Genomic DNA, 26,530 nt, shown 5'->3' with positions numbered 1-26,530 from the left:
GTTGTGGGGAAAAACCACACTGGGAGCTAACAGTACAGAGCAGAAAACACGAGAGAGAAGAAACACTTCATAAATCAGACTCCAAAAATACAAACCATATAGAGAAATACTGTTAGACTTGACTTCAACAAAACTACAGATTTCTGTACAATAAAGAATACCACGAACAGAGCTATAATAGATGACAGACAAGGAAAAAACTCCTGCAACATCTAACATTGACAGAGTAAATGTCTAGAATAGACAAGGAATTCCTACAATTTTATATAAAAATCACAAGAAACCCAAAAGAAAAATGGTCAAAAGCTATGGGTAGGGAACCTACAGAAAAAAGCTGAAATGACTAGCAAGTAAATGAAAAGATGATCAAATTCAAAGTAAAGGCAATGAGTAAAATACAAATTAAGATAATGAGAGAGCATTGTTCATACCGATCAGAAGGGCAAAAATGAGAATGGTGGATAATAGCAAAGGCTGGCAAAGACGTCGGGAAGAGGGTAAACAGATACAGCCATTCTGCTAGGAGATCTTAGTGACATTAAGTATGTCTCTGTCCTATGTGATCCAGTGATCCCACTCTGGTGGATAAATTTCAGAGAAATTCTCAAATAGAATGGTCTATGTACAAATTACAGACTTTATAGACCTGTGTGAGAATGTTTGCTGTGATGATAATGTAGCAGTTACTTGAAGTAACTTTGATTTCGGTAACTGGAAGAATGGAAAAATCAAAATGGAGTGGATACAAATATGGAATTCTATGCAGCTTTTAGAAATCACACTTTAGATGTATCTACAGCAACATGAATCTCTTAAAAAGCACGGCACTGAGTAAAAAGCAAATACCATTATGTAAGCTGAAGACATCATAATTATACTACAGGTCTTTCAAGCAAATATGTAGGTATAGGGACATAAACACAGTAGATACATATGAATGGGAAAGGGAATGGGCATGTGGACTCAAGATAAAGGGTTAAAGAGAAAAGAACAAGAAAAACTTGCACTCATGATGTTAATAAGGTGCTATAAACTGATGACTATCTTTAAGTCAGCTGTGCTCCTCAGGTAAGAAAGAAGGCGGGCGGGCAGGCAGGGAGGTAAGACAGCTAACCCCTATTAGGTTTGGAAGACTGCTTTCCGTCTTGTATCCCTCTCTCAGCCAGCTCCACTCCAATAATCCTCCTTTCCCTCCCAATATTGACTTTGGAGGACACGGAATTTATGGGAAGAAGTGCTTTTCAAGAGGACAGCAACAAAAGTAGAGCTTCAGACAGAAGAAAACCAGGTCAACACTCCTTATTCTGGGTGCTGGTGACTATGTCGCTATTAAATTGTCAAGGATCTTAATATATTAAATGGTGAGTCATGGCTTTAAGGCTATAATGCACCTTCAAAAAAAAAAATGCCTAGCCAGCATCCAAAAAGCTAACCTTTCTCTTGAGAGAATCTGATAGATCAGATGGCTAGTGTTCAAGAAACTAGATTTAATATTTGTAGTAATATACGTTGTTGAACTTCATTATACTGTACTGAGAACACAGTCTCCAAAACTTGGTATAAAACAAAAGAAAATTAAAAATAAAAGTCAGGTAATGGCACAAAAATATTTTTTGCGCTTCTAAAATTAAAAAATGCTGACAATGCTAACACTACCCCTCTCGCCCCAAAACTTTTACAGTCTGTCAGCCAGGAAGATTTATAGGACAACTGTTATGTTCAGGACTCTATGCTATAGGTAGGAGCGGGCCATAAATAAAATAGAAACAACAGTTCCCACACTGAATTTTAAAAAGTAGTATATTCAGAACAAACACCAACAAAAAAGGACAGGTTTTCATGGACATTACTAGATAAACTAAATGTCTAAGCATTAAAAGAATGCAAAGAGAGAAAAAGAAAGAGGAATCAAATGGGATCAATCATTGAAGGGAATGAGACATAGAATAAAGCAGCAAAGGCATGCCAGAAGGAAAGAAGAACTCTGCAACAAGAAAGAGATGAGGACAAAGAAATAAGAATAAAGAAGGCTAACTACCAAATTAGTTTGGCCCCATTTAGGGAAGTAACAAGAGATAAGGAGAGGGAAGTGCAGGTGGAGGGTTTAAATGCTAACTTGTGGTGGATAAATGTGATACTATGGGTCTAAGATCAGGGAAATGACTTAATGAAAAGGGTACCTGAAAGGGATTAAATCTAGCATTTGAGTATAGGGCCTAATGCAGAGACAAACTTGGGTATGAGAAATCAACAAGAAGGCAGTAATTAAGCTCTAAAATGTAACGGCCTGAGGGGATGGCTATAACAAAGAGGAAGCAACAGATCCAAGGGCTCTGAGCATGCAGCATTTACTATTGAACAGAATATAGAACTAATGAGGGAAAGGGTCAGAAAACTCCAAGGTTAGGAGTTTAATATACTAAGAGAAGATAATGAAAAAACTGGGTGGGCTTATGACAAGGGGAAGACTAAATACACATTTTTCACACACTAAGTTCCAGGTGTTGGTGGCACATTCAGAAGAAATTTTTATTAGGCTACAGTTAGGCTTGAGAAGAAACTCTAAGCTACCTAAATGAAAAAGTTAATAAAGTGAGTGAACTATTCCCATATTAAAAGTGTTGGTGGGATAGGTGTACTTATGTGCAAAAAGAGGAAGAAAAGAAAATGGAGCTGTCAAAGACCAGATGCAAACCAGAATCCTAAAAATAAATAAATAAAGAAGGGCAGAACTGAAAACAAATGAGAAGTTTAAGAAGCTGATATAAGACTAATGACAATCCCTGTGTTTTTTTTTTTTTTTAAGATTTTATTTATTTATTTGACAGAGAGAGACACAGCGAGAGAAGGAACACAAGCAGGGGGAGTGGGAGAGGGAGAAGCAGGCTTCACGCGGAGCAGGGAGCCCGATGCGGGGCTCGATCCCAGGACCCTGGGATCATGACCTGAGCTGAAGGCAGATGCCTAACGACTGAGCCACCCAGGCGCCCGACAATCCCTGTTTTTAGACACAATGTATTCTTGAGAAAAGGATGGCCATCCTATGAAATCTTGACTATCCACCTATTTAGACAATAACAGAAACCAATGTACTACAAAGCATCATGTAATCTTCAGAGTCAGAAAGAGGCTTAAAAAAATCATCCAGTCTTTCAACAAATAGTATGGAGACAACTAGATACCCACCTGCAAAAGAATGAAGTTGGACCCCTACCTACACTATTTTTAAAAATTAACTCAAAATTGATTAAAGACCTAAATGTAAGAAAATTACACAACTCTTAGAAGAAAACAGACATAAATCTTTGTGACCTTGGATTAGGCAATGGTTTTAGATAGGACACCAAAACCACAAAGAAAGAAAAAAAGAATAGGTAAACTGGACTACAAATTTTAAAACTTTTCTGCTGCAAAGGATACCATCAGGGCACCTGGGTGGCTCAGTCGTTAAGCATCTGCCTTTGGCTCAGGTCATGATCCCAGGGACCTGGGATCGAGCCCCACATCGGGCTCCGTGCTCAGCGGGAAGCCTGCTTCTCCCTCTCCCACTCCCCCTGCTTGTGTTCTTGGCTCTTGCTATCTCTCGCTCTCTCTCTCTCTCTGTCAAATAAATAAATAAAGTCTTTAAAAAAAAAAAAGATACCATCAAGAAAGTTAAGACAACATACTGAATGGGAGCAAATAATAAATCTGGTAAGGTTCTAGTATCCAAAATAGATAAAGAACTCCTTCCACTCAACAATAAAAAGAAATAACCCAACTAAAAAAGGTCAAAGGCTCTTAATAGACATTTCTCCAAAGAATATATACAAATGGCCAATAAGCTCATGAAAAGATGTTCAACACCACTAGTCATCAAGGAAATGCAAATTAAACTGACAATGAGATATACTATATTACACCGGCTAGGATGCTATAATAATAATTAAAAAAAAGAGAAAGTATTGGCAAGGATGTGGAGAAAATCGAACTCTCATACTCTGCTGATGGGAATGTACAATAGCGTAGTCACTTTGAAAACCAGCCTGGCAGTTCTTCAAAAGGGTAAACAAAGTTTCCATATGACCAGCAATTCTACTCTTAGGTATATACCCAAGAAGAATAGGCTCCCACAAAAACGTGTACAAAAATGTTCATAGCAGCATTATTCATAATTACCAAAAAGTCCATCAACTGACAATAAATGGATAAATACAATGTGGTATACCCATGCAATGGAATATTATTTGGCCATAAAAAAAAATGAAGGGGCGCCTGGGTGGCTCAGTCGGTTGAGTGACTGCCTTCGGCTCAGGTCATGATCCCGGAGTCCCGGGATCGAGTCCCGCATCGGGCTCCCTGCTCAGCGGGGAGTCTGCTTCTCCCTCTGACCCTCCCCCCTCTCATGTGCTCTCTCTCTCTCTCTCATTCTCTGTCAAATAATAAATAAAATCTTTAAAAAAAAAAAAAGAATGAAGTACTGATACATGCGACAATATGGATGAACTTTGCAAACATTATGCTAAGAAAAAAAAGAGAAAAGATGAGAAAAGAAAAGAAAAAGAAAAAGCCAGTCATGCAAGACCATATATCACATGATTCCATGAATATGAAGTGTCCAGAACAGGCAAATCTATGGAGACAGAAAGTAGATTAGTGGTTGCTTAGGGCTGGCGGGGGGAGGCAGAAAGGAGAGTGACTGCTAATGGGTATGAAATTTTTTGTGTGTATGTGGGAGGGGTGATAAAAATTTCTAAAATTGATTGTGGTGATAGTTGCACAACTCTGACTATATTAAAAACCACTAATTGTACACTTTAAATAGATAAATTGCCTAGTATGTGAATTATATCTCCAAGTTTTTAAAAAAATCATCTAGTCTAACCACATGAGTTCAATACCCTCACCTTCCTTAAATGGAGATTTAACTTTGCTGAATACAATCAAACAGGAAATTCAGTATTGCCCCCAGGAAGCTCATGCCACCTCTGAACAACTGTTAGAATAGTCTTCTTTATATTGAGTTAATAAGTGAGTAATGGGCGGAAGAAAGGAAATCAAATGTAGGGTTTCAAACAGTAGGGAAACGTGACTGATAAAGAGCTTGTAGACTGGAATCAAAGAAGAGCTGAAAAGTGGAGGAAAACTATTTTCAAAGGTAAGAGAAGGAATTGGAGAGCAATGGAACAGATAGGCTAGGTGGTAAAAACAGGTTTTATATCATAGGAGAAATCTCAGCATTTTGTATTTGGTGTAATACTTCACACAATTTACTACTGAACACTTAGTGCGCCAGACACAGATTAAAATGATAAATAAAACAGGGGCACCTGGGTGGTGCAGTCATTTAAGCATCTGACTCTTGGTTTTGGCTCAGTCATAATTTCGGGGTCAGGAGAATCGAGCCCCACATCCTGCTTCGTGCTCAGCTCGGGAGACTGCTTGAGATTCTCTCTCCTTCTTCCTCTACTCCTCCCACTCATGTGTGCGCTCTCTCTCCCTAAAATAAATAAATCTTTAACATATCCTAATAAAAAAATAAATTAAAAAATAAATGATAAATAAAAAAGTCCCTATCTTTAAATTAAAGAGTTTACAGATGAGCCATATAGTTCCAGCAACAAGGCAACTGTGCCTTAACCATCAAATCCAATAGTTTTTACCCCTCAGGTCTCACTCTGAAGACTTAACTGCAACACAAGAAAATGATTATCACATACTACTCATTTAATAAATATAGGATTAATCTGAATAAATCCTTGTCAAACTTTCTTGCCCTAATCTCAAGAACCACTCTCCTGGGTTCTTCTTTTCCAACCAACTGGTCTTTCAACCTATTCTTTCGCAGTCTCATGCACAGGTTCTTCTTTAATCCTTTCCCTAAGATCTTTGTCTCAACATATTTTTTTCTCTATCCTTTTTCCTTTGACAAACTCATTCTCATGGATCCATTATAAGTTCCAAAATGTATAGCTCTAGTTCTGACCTTTCCCCCTCAAGCTCCCATCTCTTACTCTAAATTCCATTAGTATATACTTCCTTTTAGTCGGACTATCATGTCAAACCTAAAAATGAAACTCATTTTCACCTTCCAAAACCTGCTCTCCTCCTGTGGGTGTTTATTAAAAAAATAAACAACAAAAAACAAACAGTCATTCTCTCAGACCTTTAGGCTTAAGACCTATGACCTCTGCCACCTGTGACCAAGAAAATTCTTGAGATGGTAGGCTAGGGTCAGAATGCTCAATTTGGAAGAGATTTTTTTTTTCCATAAAGTTAACTGTCTTCAACAGGGAACAACTTCACCTCTTGGATCTTGGTACTATATTGCTTAGAACTGAACCCAGGATGTTTAGAAATTCAGTGGCTATAAAACATTTGGAAATAATTTAAAAAAAAAATTTTTTTTTTTTTTAAGATTTTATTTATTTGAGACAGAATGAGAGAGCATGAGAGGGAGGAGGGTCAGAGGGAGAAGCAGACTCCCTGCCGAGCAGGGAGCCCGATGCGGGACTCGATCCCAGGACTCCAGGATCATGACCTGAGCCGAAGGCAGTCGCTTAACCGACTGAGCCACCCAGGCGCCCCCAAAAAAATTTTTAATAGATATCTCAAGTGTACAAAAAAGTATAAATGATAATGTATGAGCACCTGTATACCTGCCTACCACATAGATGTAACTGGAAGACTTGTGTACTCTCAGAATGTGCACTTTATACTTTACTATGTTAAGTGTATACTCATAAACTACATACAATATTGTCTTGAGTTTTAAAACTTTATATTATGAATGGGCAGTAGCGACAGTCATATAGCAATATGAACATACTTACTGCCACTGAACTGTACACCTACTGGTTAAAATGATAAATTTCTGTTACAATAAAAAAAACCTTTATATTATGATATCATACTATACTCATTCTTCTGCAACTTCCCTTTTCTGCTCTTTTTCTGGGTGGGGATTAATATTTTGGCCTAGAAATGCACCATGTTGATTTGATATATGTAGCTCCAGTTCATTCACTTGAACTGCCATATAGCATCTCCTAGTATGTCCATTATCACAATTTATTCACCTCCTCCCGAGCTGATGAATATTTAGGTTATTTTCTATTTTTCACTATTATAAACGTTCTACTTTATAGCTACATTACAAAGAGGATTTGTGGTTTTTAAAAAATTTTGCTTAAAAAAACAGCTCAAAAAGGACGCCTGGGTGGCTCAATTAAGCGTCTGTCTTTGGCTCACGTCATGATCCTGGAGTCCTGGGATCGAGCCCCAAGTCAGGCTCCCCGCTCAGCAGTGAGCCTGCTTCTTCCTCTCCCTCTGCTCCTCTCCCACCCCACCCCACCCTCTCTCTCTCCAATACATAAAAATCAAAAAAACAAAACAGCTCAAGAGACCAGGATATTAAAGATATTAGAACATTAAAACTGCACTTTTCAAAATAGAAAACAGCTGTGTTCACCATCTCTATCTGCACTTACGTATTCTCTAAAATGGGACTTGACTAAATCCTAATTGTTTATTGAAAGCTTTCCCCATATTTAGGTTTATTTATTAAAATTTCACTTAGCATATCATTTAAGCTTGACTACAAACTTAATGGATTTTACAGAGTGAAGTTCTACTTTCCCTTAATAACCATCCTTATTGCTAAAAACAAAAACTCTAACACTGTTAACAAAAGAGCTTTCTGAAAGAAGCATTAAACCATCTGCAACATTTCATTCTTAAGACAAATAAATCAATAAAGAACTGGATGTGTTTATATTTGATTACCGCAGTTTAAAAAAATCCTTATGGGCCAATTCCTTAAGATATGTAAGCTTCTCCCTAAATACTGAGGAAATTCTAGAGGCCAAATTTAATTCGGCATTACTTAAAGTGGAGCCTGGGACCACAGCTGACTGTTCCTCATCAGTCTCCTCCAGGGGCCCCTCATCTTGTTACATTCCTCTCCTACCTAAAGCTGTGCTCTCCCCACCACTGCTTCGATGTTTTCTGCTAATTTAACCATGTATTTTTTTCCATCTTTTACCAACCTCCTCACTCCCAAATTATGCTACATACTATTAAGAGATACTTGTGTGTCTAAGTTGCTCAGCACAGGGCCTAGTCCATATACCCTACACATGTTAATTACTGTTTTGTTAGGAGTCATCTTCCTAAAGCATAATTCTAACAGGTCTTGCCATTTTCTCCCATCAAAAGCTTTCAGTGGTTTCAACACAAGACTGTGTTACACAGTCAGCAAAGTGAGTAAAATCAGTACTATCTTTTCAGAGTTATTAGTTAAGATACTGGCTAGGCCTCCAACTATTTAAGTGGAGGTTAAATAAACCCCCCCCCTTTTTTTTTTTTTTAAAGATTTTATTTATTTGAGAGAGAGCAAGCAAGCACAAGCAGGGGAAGGGGTAAGGGAGAAGCAGACTCTCCGCTGAGCAGGGAGCCCGATGAGGGGCTCGATCCCAGGACCCCGGGATCATGACCTGGGCCAAAGGCAGATGCTTAACGGACTGATCCACCCAGATGCCCCTAAATGAGCCTTTCTAGAGCTCATTTTCATCATCTGTAAAATGGATATAATTGGGGTTGTTACACGGATTATTCAGGGTTGTTACAAGGATTACAGATTAGGGGCACCTGAGTGGCTCAGTCGGTTAAATGTCTGCCTTCAGCTCAGGTCATGATCCCAGGGTCCTAGGATCGAGCCCACATCAGGCTCCTTGCTCAGTGGGGAGCCTGCTTCTCCCTCTCCCTCTCCCTCTGTGTGCCGCTCCCCCTGCTTGTGCTCACCTGTGCATGCACATGCACTCTCGCTCTCTTTCTCTGTCAAATAAATAAAATCTTAAAAAAAAAAAAAGATTACAGATTAAATATCATATACAATGGACCCTGCATGCACAGTGGGTATTTAACAAATTCTGGTTTTGCCTTCCCTACAAACTGAATTTCTAAACAACTGAATTCTATAATCTAGTCCAAAAGTACCTCTTCATATTTCTTTCCCATTACATACTCCTGATTCAGCCTAACTAGACTTCTCCCCATGCTTTGAGCCTGCCTTGTGATTTCTTACCTCTAAGCCTTTGCCTTTTGCTGACTCCAGTGATTTTGCTTTTCTCTCCAACTCCACATGTCTAAATCTAGCTTATCCTTCAGGGCCCAGGCCAAATACTACCCACATCCCCAATGCTTTTTCTCATCTCATCCCCCTGCACTTAGAACATACTGCTTGTTCCTCTTTAATTGCACTTATCACAACTGGCCTTATTCAAAAGTTATATTTACGTGACCTTCAGCCTCTCCTTGAATGGACTGAGAAAGAGAAATAGATAAAACCTTCCTGTAAGTACTATTTCTACCCAGTTTTATTCAGTGCTGACTAAAACTTACAAATCCTATCAGAGCACCAGAGAAGATGCCTCTGACAGCCAGAAGCTGGCCGGGTACTATCAGCTAGGCCTTGGTGTTGGTATGAGCCGGTGTGGGGCACTCACAGCTAGGTCTTGGTGTTCTCCTGTTAAACGTCAGCAATTTCAGAACATCAACATTAAACAAGGCTATTCTGTGACCACCATGGATCAAGACGAAAGAGTAATAAGACCACTCTGTAATCTGCCTGAACACAGACAAAACATGAATACTGTCCAAGCTAAAAAATATCAAATAGCTCCCATTTCCGGATAATGAGGGACTGCTGCTTCTTCATAAATTACAGCTTCAGCCCTTCTCTAGTCTGTTCTCCCTTTAGATAAACTCTATTAAGATATCCAGCCATCCAGCCACAGAATTTGCCTCACTTCCTGACGGCATCCAATCCAGAGCAAAGCCCCACATCCTTAAACCTTCTTCAAAAATCACCTAACACATGCCCACATCCTATAATAAAGTTTTTCTAACAATCTTACTGTGATGTCGCAAGCTTCCCCATGGTGTGCATTCTCCCTAGCTAAAAGTAATAAATCCAACTTCTTTAACTACAGGCATTCCTTGTGCTCTGTGGCTGAAGGACAAACTATGAACTTCTTGAATAAAAGTCTAGGGTATGCTCTGGGTCTTGCATGCTGTACACTTTGCTGAATTGATCTGGATGACTATACTGGGCCTGCTGGCCTTTACTGGAATCTCAAGACCCAGCACAGTTACGCTCAGAATTAAAAATAATTTTTTACATTATCCTGAGTGGTTTTTAGTTTTGAGTATAGAAAATGGCAGCCAGGGTGACTGGTAAAAGGTGCTCCTTACCCACAACTCTGCTCCACACTCATTCCTCTAGAGGTTTCTGAACTTGAAAAAGTGCCTAATCTACATGTATTCACAGGCTCTCAAACTGTCTCCTCCCTTCTCTGACACTCTTTCAGAGCAGATACTGAGGTTTCATTAGGAGAAAAGAAAAGGTAAGGGACCAAAATAATACATTCGTCCTCAAGTACTTATATACCAAAACAAAGAGCTAACTTAAGATAACAAAGAATTAAATATGTATATGTATTATAGATGTATATATACATATATGGACACGTAACTATACATACATGTGTATATATTTCCACATCTTAGATAGTTCTAGACCCAGTGGGCAGAACTCACCTGAGGAAAACATGGTGACTTAAGAGTCTAAGCTATTTTGAAGGAACAGGGCCACTGGGGAGGTACCGGTAAGGAAACCTATTTGTAAGTACTCAAAGCTAGTCCCTCACTGGAAAACATGGGCAGGCGGGATCAGGAGGAGAGATGCCAGATATGACATTATCGTGGGCGCACTCCAGGATCCAGCTATGGAGGTGGGGAGCAGGACTCTCCTGAAGCCGACTCTCACGCAGAAGCAGCGTACGGTCATCTTGGAGGGCTTCAACTAGTCTGGCACCTGCCCGAAGTCTCAGCGTGCTAACCTTGGAACAGCTGACAAGCCCCTGACCTTGCGTGCTGAGGCTTTCGTGTTAAACAGGTGCAGAAGGTGAGAGGAGGGGAACTGCTACTTTGGCCGAAGAAGAAATTGGTCAGTGAAATGAAGAGAGAACTGTAGGAGAAAGGGACCGTGCCAACTCAATATTTGTGGCAGCAAAGTAGGGGTTGTGTGGCGCAGGTCCTAGGAAGGCAGAATCAGGTTCTGAAAACAAACAGCCCCATGGCATGAGACCCTTTCTAAGAGGAAAGCTTTCTTTCTTTTTTTTTTTTTTTTTTAAGATTTTATTTATTTGACAGAGACAGACAGCGAGAGCAGGAACACAAGCAGGGGAGTGGGATCATGACCTGAACCGAAGGCAGACGCTTAACGGCTGAGCCACCCAGGTGTCCCTAAGAGGAAAGCTCTTAAAATGCATTGCTGCTTGAGCATTTCAAAAATTGTCAAGCAGATAGGAAAGCCAGAGGGGGCAAAAAAAAAAAAGCAGATGTACAGGTAGTTCTTCTAAAAGAACAGAGAAAAGCTGAAAAGACACATAAGTGAATGAGTGGCAAGACTTGGAAGAACCCCAGGAGGCCAAGGTCCAAAATAAGATTTACAAAAAGGCTAGCCAAAGCAAACGGAGTATTTTTAGAGCAAAAAAGGCAATTTACCTGATGATAAAATGTAATGCTGAGGAAGAACTTTTGAACTTCTATTTTGCTTCCATATTCTCTATCAAAGGGACCAAATTTTGGGTTAAATGAAAGAGAATCAATAATCCTAAAGACAAAAATAAAGTCCCAGATGGGTGAGGAGAATAAGTTCGTCCACTAAGCAATTTCTACCAAGACTAAAAAACCTGCAAGAAAAGTCCTTAAGCTAAAAGAAAATTTTAAGAAATTCTATTGATAGAGAAAATTTTAAAGAATGGAGTAGGTGATTATTGTTCCAGTTTGCAAAAGGTGGATGGTGGACTTTTCACCCATGCAGAAGTGAGCACACTGTAGCTCTTAGACTAGATTCTAAATAGGATTCTTCAGGAGACTGTGAGGCAGATGGCAGAGGAGGAGGATCCTGAGCTTAAGTCGTGGACACACTCGGAGATAACAGCTATATCTGTGTGACTGACTCTGAAAATGACCCAAAGACTGGCAGAACAGTGCTCCCACATTTCATCCTAGGGGGAATCGAGGAGGAAGGCCACATCGAAAAAGGGCAGAGGAGCAGAGCTGAGATTGGGGAAAAACCCAGGTAAGACTAACCACAAATGTGAAGGATGCCACAAGCATGGAGAAGTTAGAGGATCAGACCCCACCCTAGGCTTTGGGGACCCACACTGGGAAGATGAGTGCCCATTAACATCTTGCTTTGAAAAAAAAAAAAAAAAAATCAGTGGAGCTTAACTTAGCTTTTAAAATCAGTGGGGTTTAACTCTGGGTACTTTAAAAACCAACCGGCTTAACTCCAGGAAAGCCAAAGAGAGATAGGAAACTGAGTCTTTGCCTTAAAGCATAATAAATAACTTGGCTTTAAACACAGCATAGAAACAACAGTTTGAAAAGTGCCTGAGGTACACGTGACAGATGTATTTACTACTCTCAGAACATGTGCTGGAGGGGCGCCTGGGTGGCTCAGTCGTTGGGCGGCTGCCTTCGGCTCAGGTCATGATCTCGGGGTCCTGGGAAAGAGCCCTGCATTGGGCTCCCTGCTCTGCAGGAGGCCTGCTCCTCCCACTCCCACTCCCCCTGCTTGTGTTCCCTCTCTCGCTGTGTCTCTGTCAAATAAATAAAAACTCTTTAAAAAAAAAAAAAAAAAAAAAAACATGCTGGAGGCACAGGTATCTTCAGGAGAGTTCAACAACAAAAGTGCTGGCAAGCGCCATTTCTCTTCCCCTCCCCAAGCCTAGATAGCCAGACACTTGCAAAAACCAGCATGAACGCTCTCCACCTATTTTACTACTACCATGTGTGCAGCCCCACCTTCCCCGGCACGGCCTGGCAGGCATCTCTCTAAAGCGGCTCCCGCCCCACCATACCCTGCAAACAACCCAGCAAGGACCAGCACCACTCCAAAGGGAATCCTGTGCTGGGAAAGGGGAAGCTAACCCCACACACCGGTGCCCCTACAGTTCCAGCAGCCAAGCCTTTTCACCGGCCACAAAAGGAAAAAGCCCTGCCTTCTGGCATGTCTGCAACTGTGACAGAAAGACCAAGTGCAGAAATCAAGGCTGACTGCTAACCCTGCCCACCTATGTTCCAAAACAAAGTGAACAGCACAAAATGGACAAAACCTAGATGAGCAGCAATCAAAAAAAAAAAAAAAAAAAATAGCAGCTTAGCATTCTAATATACCACAAGGTCAGCAAGTAAAATGCCAAAAATCTAAAGCAATCCTCAGGATGCATTAAAAGAAATGAGAGTTTTTAAAAGGAGGGTGGGGTGGGGGGAGGCAACAGGTTTGCTCTTCCATGAGCTAACAGGCTTCTACTTGCTATTATTTGTCTTCTAGAGAGGCTGTTTTGAGATACTTGGAACTAGGTCATATGAGGAATGGATGAACTCCTACAGATGTCAACATAGGAAAAAAGCCTGAAAAAGGGAACGTGATGCTAGTCTTCAAATTCCTGAACTCACCATCTTTCCCTTTAATCTATTCTCCTCCATTCCTACTTTGGTGAAGGGCATCACCATCTGTCTATTCACCTAAGCTAATAACTTGAGACTAATCCAAGATGCCTCCCTCCCCCTCACCTTCCAATTCTATTTAAAAATGGCTCTTAACTGGCACCTGGGTGGCCTAGTCAGTTAAACGTCCACCTCTTGATTTTGGCTCAGGTCATGATCTCAGGGTCATGAGATCGAGCCCCATGTCAGGCTTAGCGTGGAGTCGGCTTGAGATTCTCTCTCTTCCTTTGCCCTTCCCCACACTCATGCGTGCACGAGTGTGCACACGCTCTCTCTCAAGTAAATCTTTAAAAATGGCTCTTAAGCTGACATTTCTGACAATGTTAAATAAATTTCAAATCATAAAAACATAAAAATAAAAACCAGAGAACTATAATAAATAAAAATTTAAAAAAGCTCTTAAAATTGTTCTCCTCCCTCTTACCCAATGATGGCAACCTCCCCTGCTCTATTTCCTCCTTCCTCCAGTACCCCTATCTCCCTTTGGGAATCTCTCTCAACTTCACAGTGGTTAATTAGTAGTTAATCAGTATATTCTTTCTACCCAAAGCACTGCAAGTAACTTAATTCAAGCCATTACAATGTACGGATAGGTTAGTCAGACCTACTGGGAAAGAACGAGGAGTGGGGGTGCGAGCTAGGTACGAGTGAGGTGGGAGTGAGGGAAGAGTTTAAAAGAAAAGACATGCTCCTTCTCTGGACAGTGGAATGTGAGAGGTGATGTCTGGTACTGTTGCAACCACTGCTGCTATCCTGAGAGAGCAGTCAGAGGACAGAGCCAACGTGAGAAGGAACTCGGAAGTGAAATGCACACATAAAATCAGAGCTGGAGCCCTGAACAGATGGTGAATCTCTGGATCAGACAACACTAAAGGCCAGTTCTAACACAAGGTCTTTTCATTTGTACAAAGCAATAAATCCCCTTTTTGTCTTAAGACAGTTCAAGTTGAATTTTCTGTCATTTGTCATGAGGATCCTAACTGATGAGCTCAACAACACTGATTTAAGGATGCTCATGCGGCCTCAACCGGAGTACGTCAACTATCTTCTCCTTACAGAGATCCTCACCATGCAGTTCCTACAGTGCCGCCAGGATGTCCTTTCTAAAACCAGACTGGAGCTTCTCTTCTACTTACAAGCTTACAGTGGCCTCTTCTACTTTTGAAATAAAATCCAAACTCCTTGAGTACATCAGAAAAAAAAAAAAAAATCCTCACAGTTTGGCCCCTGCCAACATCTCTGGTCTCATCTCTGGTCAAAATGAAAAACTTTTCTTCTTAAAAGGACACCAGCAAGAAAGTGAAGACAACCCACTGAGTGGGAGAAAATATTTGTAAATTATATATCTGAAAATGGGTTTTTGTCTAAAGAACTGTTAAAACTCAATAAAAAGATAAGTAACCCGATTTAAGAATAGGCACAAGATCTGAGTAAGACATTTCTCCAAAGATGATATACAAATAGCTAATATACACACAAAAAGATGCTCAATGTCATTAGTCATCAGGAAAACGCAAATAAAACCACAATGAGATATCACTTCACACCCACTAGGATGGCTGTGATCAAACAGGCAGACAGTAAGTGTTGGCAAGATGTGGAGAAACTAGAATGCTTATACATTGCTGGTAGAAATGTTAAATGGTGTAGCCACTTTGGCAAACAGTGTAGCAGTTGCTCAAAAGGTTAAAAACAGAATAATCATATGATCCAGAAATTTCACTCTTCATTCCAGCCACACTAAAATGCTCATATTTCCCAAATGTATATGCCCAAGAAAAACGAAAACATGTCTAAGTGTGCATTCAAATGTTAATAGCAGCATTATGTATATAAAAAATATAAACAACCCCAAATGTCCATCAACAGATGAATGGATAAATAAAATGTGGTATATCCACACAATGGAATATTATTCAGCCATTAAAAAGTAATGAAGTACTGGGATGCCTGGGTGGTGCAGTCAGTTAGGCGTCTGACTCTTGGTCTCGGCTTAGGTCGTGATCTCATGGTGGTGAGATTGGGCCCCATGTTGGGCTCCACACTCGGTGTCAAGTCTGCTTGGGTTTCTCTCTCCTTCTTCCTCTGCTCCTCCCCCTCACTCTCTAAAATAAAATTTTTTTAAAAAATGAAGTACTGATACATGCTACAAAATGGATGAACCTTGAACACATGCTGAGCAAAAGCAGCTAGTCACAAAAGATTACATATTGTATAATTCCATTTATATGAAATTTCTAGAAATTTATACTGATAGATTAGTAGTTACCTAGGGCTGAAGGGGGTGGGGTGGGGTGTGTTGGAGGGGGTGATGGCTAAAGAATATGGGGATTTTGGTGAGGGGTGGGGTAGAAAATGTTCTAACACTGATTGTGGTGATGGTTGAACAACTCTGAACAAACCCCACTGAACTGTACACTTTAAGTGCGTGAACTGTATGTGAATTATACCTCAAGAAAGCTGTTAGAGGGATAAAAAAAACAACCAGACTGTCCTGCTCTAGGACACCTTTCTTGCCCCCAATAAACCTGACCATTCTAACCATGAGTCCTCACTGTTTCCTGCAAGGGCTTTGAGTACATGCAACGGACACTTAGGCCCTATTTTTTGTCTATTTTCCTCTACTAAACTGTGATCCTCAGAGATTTGGCTCATTTTTCTTAGAATCCATGGTTATCTGTACACTGTGTATACACTATGTGAAAGAGTACATCATAAGTATTTACTAAAAGACGGTCTTAAGGGCTGTCATGTGGAAAAGGGACTGTCCTTATTTCACATACTCCAAAGGGCAGAAATGAAAGTTACAATGACAGATTTCAAGAATTTTCTAATAACTGGGGTTGTCTCCTTCTCTAAAACAAGGATTTCAGGGTTCTGTGAATTCTCAGAATTGATACTCAAATTCTGAATGTATGTGTAAGTAGTACGTGAATTTTCTAGGGAGAAACTCCATAACTTTCATCAGATTCTCAAAGGGGTATATGTATATAAACCCCAAACGGTTAGGAATCACTGTTTTTAAAATGTTAGCATACCGGCACAGGGATTTTAAGTAGTTTAATTTTTATTGAAGTATAGTTGACATACAATGTTACCTTAGTTTCAAATGTATGACATAATCATTCTATAGTTCTATACATTATTATGCTCACCACAAAATACAGCTACCATCTATCACCATACAACACCATGAACGCCACTTACTATACTCCCTATGTTGTACTTTCATCCCCATGACTTACTCATTTCATTACTGGAAGCCTGTATTTCCCACTCCTCTTCACCCATTTTGTCCATTCCCCCCACCACCCGTCCCATTTGGCAACCATCAGTTCTCTATATCTATGGGTCTATTCCTGTTTTTGTTTGTTCGTTTATTTTTTAGATCCCACATAAGTGAAATCACATAGTATTTGTCTTTTTCTGACTTATTTCAGTTAGTATAATACCCTCTAGGTCCATCCAAGGGCAGAGAGTTTAGTTAGCAAAATTTCAGTTACTGAAATACATCATTCAGGAGAAGTTTTTTCCTAGATTATACTCCTTTGGTAACTAATGCAAAAAGAATTCACAGTAGGGGCACCTGGGTGGCTCAGTCGTTAAGCGTCTGCCTTCGGCTCAGGTCATGATCCCAGGGTCCTGGGATCAAGCCCCACGTCAGGCTCCCTGCTTGACGGGAGGCCTGCTTCTCCCTCTCCCACTCCCCCTGCTTGTGTTCCTGCTCTCGCTAGGTCTCTGTCAAATAAATAAATAAAATATTTAAAAATTCACAATATCAGTAGCTTCATAAACTTGAATTATTCACTTAAAAATATTTATCAACTGCTATTTTAGGCAGATGCTAAAGAAATAGTGGTAAACAAGACCAAGCCCCTGCCCTCATGAAACTTACATTCTTGAAAGTAGAAACAGAAAAAAAGTGAGTAAATAAGAACATTTCATATCATATAGTAATTCCTTCAAGAAGGAAAATAGAACAACATGAGGAACAAGGAAAGGTGGGGCTGGAGTTATCTTAGCTAGGGTCCATAGGGAAAGTCTCTGAGAAGGTTACCTCTGAGCAGAAACTTGAGTAATTAGAAGGAAGCTGAGGGAAGAACACTCTAGGAATAAGGAGAACAGAAAGTGCAAAGATTCAGGGGCGCCTGGGTGGCTCAGTTGGTTAAGCCACTGCCTTCGGCTCAGGTCATGATCCTGGAGTCCCGGGATCGAGTCCCGCATCGGGCTCCCTGCTCAGCGGGGAGTCTGCTCCTCCCTCTGATGCTGTCTCTCATTCTCTCTCTCTCAAATAAATAAATTAAGGGAAAAAAAAAAAGAAAGTGCAAAGATTCTAAGATGAGAACAGTGGATAACAACTCTTGAGTTCTCAAGGGAAAAAGCCACTAATGTGGCTCTACACGACATTCAGAAGAGTATCTCCCACTCACATGCAATAGAACTTACTCAACATAATTCAGCATAATGGAATTCAATTGAGTAAAATACTATTTTAGAAAAATCTTTACTGCTCAAGATCATCATGAATTAATCTTCAAGGCAGACAAGGCAGTTATCATTAGACAAAATGAGTAAAACCTTTGGGATTTTGTAATAAGGCAGAAAGGAAAAAAATAACATGATTTTTTAGAAGTCTCTTCCAGGTAGATAGTTTTACAAGCATAAAGTTTATCAAGCACATTCTATCAAGAGAATTCTCAGTTCAATCTGTCCTCCACCCCTAGAGCTTAGTGCTTGTCATCTGCAGTATTTCTATCTATGATGTGCAAAAGAGTGGAAAGATAGTCCGTGTGCACAAATTACAGGGAAGTGGATTTCAGTTCAAAAGGAGCTGTCCAATCGTCGAAAGGCTGAACATTACTGGAAGTGTTTGGAGACTGTAAAACCATCCTCACGGGTATTACAGCAATAACTTACAGGAGAAAAGTTACAGAAGAACTTCAGGAGCTAGAGAGAATTGTTCTAGTTCCTTCTCTCAGTCTGGACATCCATCCCTTTGCACCTATTATGTAAAAGCACCTGAACGCAACCAACTGGGTGGATTTGTAAACACCACACACACCATACCAATAACAAAGGATTAGCAAACACTTAAGGGGAATGTAGTAATTCTTTCGTCTCAGTAATTGAGGTCTGAATTAAAATCTTCAAATTATACTTAAAAAGGCACAAAGACGGCCTGAAGCTGGGCGCTGGAAGTACACAAGGACTTCAGATTAACAGCAATGCCAATTGACTTTACTTCATAGAAAAGCAGGACACAAAGCACACAGAAACCCCAGAGAGGGGAATCCAAGCGGGAGCCCTCCGGACTCAAAGCACCTGGACAGATGTGACAGCTGACTGAAGCCAGGGACGGGAGTGGGGAGGGCTGCGAACGGGAGAGCGAGAGACCACCTGGAGGGCGCCCAGGTACTCGAGCCTGCAGCCCCGGCCCTTCCTTCCAGCATAAGGTCGGGACGGACCCGCTGCCCCATGGAGTCGCCGCTGTCAGCTGACGCCGAGGGAACCGCGGGGCTTGGCACCTCCCCAACGCCGCCCGGTCCGCCCTCTCTAGCCGGGCTGGAGGAGACCTCGACTCACCCCTCCCTGCAGCAGCCGAGAGGGAGCTAGCCTGCGCTTACCTTCCGGCGCCGGCGGCGGCTCCTGCCGCTTTCCGCGGGACAGGAAGGCCTTGGGCAGCAGCAGCGACACGGCCAGGACGAGCCCCGAGGCCAGGGCCACCCTCTGCACGGTGGAGTACGCCATGGCCGCCGCCCTCGCCACAGGTGCAGACGCCAACCGGAACCGGAACCGCAGCGCCGGCGGCCTCTTCCGACCGAACCGCGGGCTGCGCGGACGGCGACGCGCGAGGGACAAGTGCGCGAGGCACCCGCACGGCGGTCCCCGTCTCCGTCCTCGCCCCCGCGCCCGCGCCCCCGGGTCTGGGCCAACTGGAAGCTCCTCCCTCTCCACGCCCCGCGGTGCGTTCTCCGCCCCCGCGAAAGGCTGGCGGCTGTGCCCTTCCTTTTCCCCGTCCCGCCGGCCGCCCTGCTCGCCGGCCGCCCCCGACCACGCCGGCGAGCGCCTTACCGCAAGCGGCTCCCGCCGCTCGCAGCCAGCCTCCGTCCGCAGCCAAACGCGAGAATGGAAGCGCGTCTAATGATCTCGCTCCACGGTGTGAAACCCTTCACGAACACCTCTTGGTCCTCAGCACAAGTCCTCACATCTTTCTGTGACCTCGAGGCCCTGACCGATCTGGTCTGAACAGTGCTGCATCCAAACTAGAGCATTTGCTCTTTCCCCAGCAGATTCTTTGCTTTCAGGGAAGCTTGGTTTGTCCTGTTCCCTGTGCCTGGAAAACTCCTAACGTCATCTCTGCCGGTGAAAAACTCTGAAGAACTGAAAAATACTACCTCCATGAGACTTCTCCAGTCAGCCTCTCCTCCCTCTGTATTCCCACAGTCCTTCCTTCCTGTCTTTATTCATTTATTTATAAACATTAAAGAATAAACATTTAGTTCCTACAATGTATCAAATCCGGAAATGGGACTATAGGGTCTGATGAGTAAGATGGGTTTCCTTCTGGGGCAGATAGGTATCTAAACACGAAAATGCAGGAAATATTCTGGACTCTGGAACAGTCAGCTCAACTGGAAGGAGGGGTCAAGAAGAGCTCCTGAAAGTAGGTGAAATTTGAGTTTTTGAAGAATAAGTCACTAGACAGGTGGGAGGAGTTAGAGTATTCAGACAAAGGTAGCAAAGAAAGCAAAGACATGAAAGCCTGTGTGTGCCTTCCAAAGATTACTAGTGATTCATTTTGGCCAGGCCATAGGGCTGGTGACAGGATATAAAGTGATGAGGCTACAAATATAAACAGGAGTGAAATTGTGAGAAGACTGGATATAACTTCCAGTTCAACATGGCAGATGGAACACACCCATTGATCTTTCCACAAAAATGAAAATAAAGAGAAAAAGTGTATCTACAAGACTGAGAATGAATGAAAATATGACAACAGACAAGAAATGTCAACATTTTGTAAGGTGCAACATTATCCAATAGAAATACAATGACAGTCACGTATGTTATTTAAAATTTTCTAGTAGCCACATTAAAAAAGCGAACGGGTGAAATTCATTTAATACGTTTTATTTAACCCAATATACCCAAAGTATTATTTCAACATGTATAGCACTCGTAAGTCACATTTCAATGGCTTAATAGCCATGTGACTAGTGGCTACCATATTGGGCCGTGCAGGTGTAGAGCATAAAAAGTGAAGTACCGGGACGCCTGGGTGGCTCAGGCTCTGCCTTCGGCTCAGGTCATGATCCCAGGGTCCTGGGATCCAGTCCCGCATCGGGCTCCCTGCTCCGCGGGGAGCCTGCTTCTCCCTCTGCCTCTGTCTCTCTCGCTGTCTCTCATGAATAAATAAATAAAATCTTAAAAAAAAAAAAGTGAAGTACCTACTGAGGGAAAGCCCCTAAGAGGCAAACTAATTTGCCCCTCAGAAGCTAGGGGGTCTTAAGAATTGAGTTCCTTTAAAGGCAGAGATGTGGAGTGGGGCTGAATAAAGGATTGGTTGAAAGTCTAGTTAAGAAGCAGGTGAGATCCTCCAAATCTTGTTCCTCAATTATTGCAGCTGGGTGGGTGCCCCTATCAGCGTTGCTCAGGCATCCTCATTGTTGAGATCATCAACATCACTAAAAGTTATTGAGCACTTACTATATTCCAGATATTTTACATATCATAACAATTGATTCTAAGAGTTTTTTTTTTTTAAGTTTCATTTTTCATTTTTTATTTTTTAAAGAGAGAGAATGAGAGAGAGCACATGAGAGGGGGGAGGGTCAGAGGGAGAAGCAGACTCCCTGCCAAGCAGGGAGCCTGATGCGGGACTCGATTCAGGGACTCCAGGATCATGACCTGAGCTGAAGGCAGTCGCTTAACCAACTGAGCACCCAGGCGCCCCGATTGTAAGAGTTTTATGAATATAATATACCCACTTTATAGATGAGAAAACCAAGAAACAGAAAGCTTATGTAACTCCCCAACAATTACATTGTATCAGTCTAAAGCTTTTACTTGAACCCAGGCATGCTTACTCCAGGACTTGCGCTCTTAACCCCAGTTTTACTCTCTGGAACCAGGGAAGCTCTGGACTCATAGACAACAGGTGCAGCCTATGGAGGTGGTACCTTATGGGATATGGCTTCTAAGAGGTGCAGAGAAAACTGTGATGACCCACCCCCAAAATTCTGACTTGGGTGACTGGATAGGCATTGATTCCATATAACAGCATTTTGAAAACAGAAGAATCAGGTTCGTGAGACAAGGAATTCAGATTTTGACTAGTTGAATTTGAGTTCCGTGAAATACCCAGGTACTGCTATCCAGTTGGATATATGGGTCTGAAACTCACAAGAGATGTTTGGGCTAGAAACAAATATGAAAGCGATTGGCCCTTCAATAGTAAGTGAAGTCTGGGAGAAGATAACGTCAGCAAGAGTGCTCATATAGAGTGAGGAGAGGCCGCAGGGGGAAACCTAGATTACACCATTATGTTGAAGTTCCCAAATATGAGGACAGAAATGGGGTGGAAAAGAAGATAGTGATCCAGGTGTTAAAAATCTCGAATAAGGAGTTACTGGGAAGTTAGAAGGTGACAGAAACAGAAGGTGTAATGAGCAACCAGAAGACACGCTCTTGTACGGAGTGGTAGGTTTTGTGTTTGCTGGTCTTGAGAGTGGTTGTAGCGGCGGCAGGCTCTCCCAGGCATACTTCTAAGTCCTTTACATGCAAACATGCATTTATGAGAATACAAAACTCTGAATAAATGCCTGACCCTAATTGTTAAGTGCTTAATCTCATGTATTTATCATTCTGCCCCCGAACAAACCTTTTTTCCTCCTGCCTGCCATCCCACCGCTGTGGAACTTGTAAATTGCTCCCTTAGAAGCTTTCTCCCATGTTCCTGGCGTTCTGATCCCTATGCTAGTTGCCTTCCCAACATTCCTGATTTACCTTTATTCCACTTATCTTGACATCCAATTTCAGCCCAGAAACAAACTGCTCATGGATCACAAGACCCAGGACAGAAAACCTACCTTTCCCCGGTGGGCAGTAGGAAGCAAAGAAGGGCTCTTCTAGCCTTAAACCCCCACAGAAGGGGAAGACCTCCATCTCCCTCTCCTCGGAATCTAGTTCTACTTTGTCTTTTAATGACCAGCAGGGCTCCCTGATATGAGGCCCGGGAGGGCCCACAGCCGGAGCCACTGACCTGCAGCTGCTGCCAATGACTTCCTTCCCTCCACCCCCTTTCACAGCTGACCTTGCCTAATAAAGAAGCCCAAATAAATCTGAACTGCTTCCAGAAAGCTCTCCTGGATGCTCCAGCTCATACTAACTCTTCTTTCATTGAATTGCTGTGGACACTGTTTATCATGGGTTTGCTGGTTTTTTTTCACCTGGACGGGAACCCCAGGAGGACAGGGTTATATCTTCTTTCCATGACATGACCGAGCACAGAACTGGCTCACAGTAGGTACTTACTGAAGTATGAGGCTGCTGGTTTCACACACATACACCCCCCACACACATACACTGATTTTGCCACAGCTCCAAGCAACTATCCATCTTCCTAGGAATCAACAGTCAGAGTTTCCTTGAAGAGTCACCACAGTAGATATATAAACTACCAGTTATAAAATAAATAAGTCCTGGGGATGTCATGTACAGCATGGTGACTGTAGTTAGTAATAATGTATTGTATATTTGGAAGTTGCTAAGAGAGATCTTAAAAGTTCTCATTATAAGAAAAGAATTGTAACTATGTGTAGTGATAGATGTTAGCTAGACTTATTTTGGTCAGCATTTCACAATATATGCAAATATTGAATCATGTTGTACATCTGAAACTAATATGTTCTTTTCTAAAGCTAATATGTTCTATGTCAATATTCAGTATATTTATATTTCAAAGGTTAAAAAAAGAGTCACCCCAAAGAATCTCATTTCAAAAAGTCACTGATTTTGCCCACCATAGGTCACTCTACCTCATCCACCAAATTCGCCCCCCTTGTGACCACGATGGTTAATTTTATGTGTCAACTTGGCTGGGCCACAGCACCCAGATACGTGGTCATACATTATTCTGGATGTTTCTGTGAGGGTGTTTTTTTTTTTTTTTGATGAGATGAACTTAAATCTGTGGAATTTGAGTAAAGCAGACTGCCTCCATAATGTGGGGGGGCCTCACCCAATCAGTTGAAGTCCAGAACAGAACAAAAGTCTGATCTCCCCTGAGTAAGAGACAATTCTGCAGCAGGAGATCTTCAGACCTCCTGGATCTCCAGTCTGTCAGGCCACCCTGAAGATTTTGGACTTGCTCAACTTCTATAATCACATCAACCAATTCCCTAAAATTAATCTCCCTTTCTCTCTCACTCTCTTACTCTCCCTCCACTCCCACCGCCCATCCTGACCACACACACACACACATCCAATTGGTTCTTTCTCTGGAGAACTCAGAAAAATACAGTGACTTTGCCTATTTCCAAAAATGTAATTCTCCCATGACTGAGGTTTTTCTATCCCACAGGAGATTCCAAGGATGCACCTTGGTCTCTGAAAACAGTTCTAAAGAAGAGCCCAAAGGAAATACAGTAAAGTCGTGGACCCTTAATATGGGCAGGAAATTGGGGTGGTCCACAGGGAAATGAGACCCAAATATCCAGAACACTGAGCAGAAAGGAGCAAGGCCTGTATCTCCAAAGCCCAGAATGAAGACGCTAAAGAAGGAAGCAGGAGATGGGGTAGGATGCACACAGAGGGTATATTGGACCCAGGCCTTGAAGGAAGGGTAGAATTTCCATCAGGGATGAAGGAAATGTGATAAACAGCTTTTCATTGTGGATGTCCAGAATCTTTTGAATATCCTCTCTTTGATGTTATCCACATCAAGAACCTCACATTGTCAGTGTAGAATCCAGCAAACTACTTCCCCTTGCCACCAGGTGCAGGTCTAGAACTGCTTCCCCAGCCAGACCTACCCATGCCTGACTTCCATTTGGAAGTTATCTATGAGAGGAAACAGCAATGGCTGGGTTGTCATTTTTGACGGTCCTAGGGGGCAGCAGAGGTGGGATGTGCCCGCCGTTGGTGGCCACAGCAGCTTCCCGAGAGGCAGAGCTGGGACCACACAAGGCCTGGTGGCAATGGCAGCAGGGACCCCTCCAGAGGCCAGCTCTGTGGCATGGTTCTGGGAGCTGCTTCAAGCTCTGGAGCCCTGGTTTTGTCACCTGTGAAATGGATTTTGTGCTGCCTCCCTCCCTGAGCTAGCAAATGTGATGGAGCTTGGAAGGCAATTGGGTGTAACATGAAACAACAGCTGTAGTTACAGCTCAAAGCAGGTAAAAGGAAGAAAACTAGAATCAGAAAAGGGGAGAGGGTTTCAGAGCAAACCTATCAGGAGGAAGCCTCTATAAGACCCCTATTCCTCACCCTAAAACTTTCACCAACTGGGACTGGGTGGGCAGAGGCTGGGGGCATGAGGACCCAGGCTTCCAGGTGGTGTGTGGTCAAGGTAAGAGTGTCCTTACCACTCTCCTACCACCTCTCCTCACTGGCCCCTGCCCCCGGTGGATGCCGAGCAGAGAGAAGTCACAGTTGGATACCTTGGGCCTTTCTGCCTCGAATGAGAAGAAATAGGCTTTGGCTCCAATTAATTAAGCAAACTGATAGAAATTCCCTGCCTAAATCACACTTTGCATATCCATAATCTCTGCACTACATTTTCTGTATACTTTACCCCTGGGTAAAAATTGGTGAGCATTTAAATGCTTCCTCACATAATCTTGCTAAAGCACACTCTTGCCTATAAATATTCATGCCACCGCCAAAACATTTGCAAGCTTTCCCCAAAGGTGAAATGTGTGTAATGTACTTTGTCTTCTGGGTATAAATATTATCCAATACATTTTGGTTAATAGGAATACACTAATTATTCCTGTAACCCTTTTAAAAAGGGTCATCTTCATGATGTGAATTTTTAAAAAATGTAATTACAGTAATTGGATACTTAATCTAATTAAAATTTGCTTTATCTTTAATGGGAATTTTTCTAAAGAGGGAGAATGACAATTGCCTTTTTGATAATGACTGTTTTCTTCCTGCAGGGAGATCAAGTTGATGAAAACTGGGGAGCCAGGCAGTTTTGTGTCTGTCAGTGCCCTGGTTGCTGGGCAAAGCCAAGCCAGTCTTTGCCTTAGGACTCAGCACTTACATAACGAATATGGGTTTTAGTTACTGAAGAGAGTGGAGGAAAGGACGAGTGGAACCTTTTCTCTTCCAACAGACGAATCTGTCTCCCTCCCTAGGGAGGAGACTTCTGTTCGCCTGGACCTGTGATTGGTCCACAGTAGGACCTTGACCTCAGCCTGCTAGATCAGGTCCCTCACTGGGCTTGCTGGAGCTGGAGGCAGAGAAGCAGCTCCCCCATTTGGGGGGCCATGGTGCTGTAAGGAGTTGTAACGAATGTTCCAGGGGCTCCACTCAGATCCCGTTGGTTCACCCTCAAGGTCACCTGCAGATAGCTCCTGTATACAAGTTGGGGTCCTGCATCTCTCTGCATAAGGCTGGTCTCTAACCTGGGGAGCAAGGTAGGCCTGCTGGAGAGCTATCAGCCCTAGAGCAACTCTCAGACAATGAGGGAGGGAAGCAGAAATGAGGTGGATGGAGAGCACACCTGGTGTTGAATCCAGGCTCAACCCCCAAGACTCTCCTTGCTCCTTCCTGCTCCTTTGATTCTGTGGGTTGCCCTGAACCCTCCCCAGCCATATGAGTCAATACACTTCTCCCATTTTTTTCATATGTGTTAAGCTTGCTGGCTAGAGTTGGTTTTCTTTCTTTCTTTCTTTCTTTCTTTCTTTCTTTCTTTCTTTCTTTCTTTCTTTCTTTCTTCCTTCCTTCCTTCCTTCCTTCCTTCCTT

General features: G+C 42.3%; 1 protein-coding gene across 1 annotated transcript in view; it reads right to left on the bottom strand.

Annotated features, from left to right (window-relative positions):
* The window catches only part of RIC3 (RIC3 acetylcholine receptor chaperone), a 58,464-nt gene extending 39,104 nt beyond the window's left edge, over window positions 1-19,360 (bottom strand). The window contains 1 exon segment of the mRNA XM_034995481.1: window positions 19,185-19,360. Within this exon segment, the coding sequence (XP_034851372.1) occupies window positions 19,185-19,308 (124 nt within the window). The 5' untranslated portion in view covers window positions 19,309-19,360.
* Window positions 19,361-26,530: the final 7,170 nt, after the last annotated feature.

This window comes from Mirounga leonina, unplaced genomic scaffold (assembly GCF_011800145.1).
Source record: "Mirounga leonina isolate KUSES-001 unplaced genomic scaffold, KU_Mleo_1.0 Mir_92, whole genome shotgun sequence".
Lineage (NCBI taxonomy): Eukaryota > Metazoa > Chordata > Mammalia > Carnivora > Phocidae > Mirounga > Mirounga leonina.
Note: the sequence above shows the minus strand (reverse complement) of the source record. Positions and strands in the feature narration are given on the sequence as shown.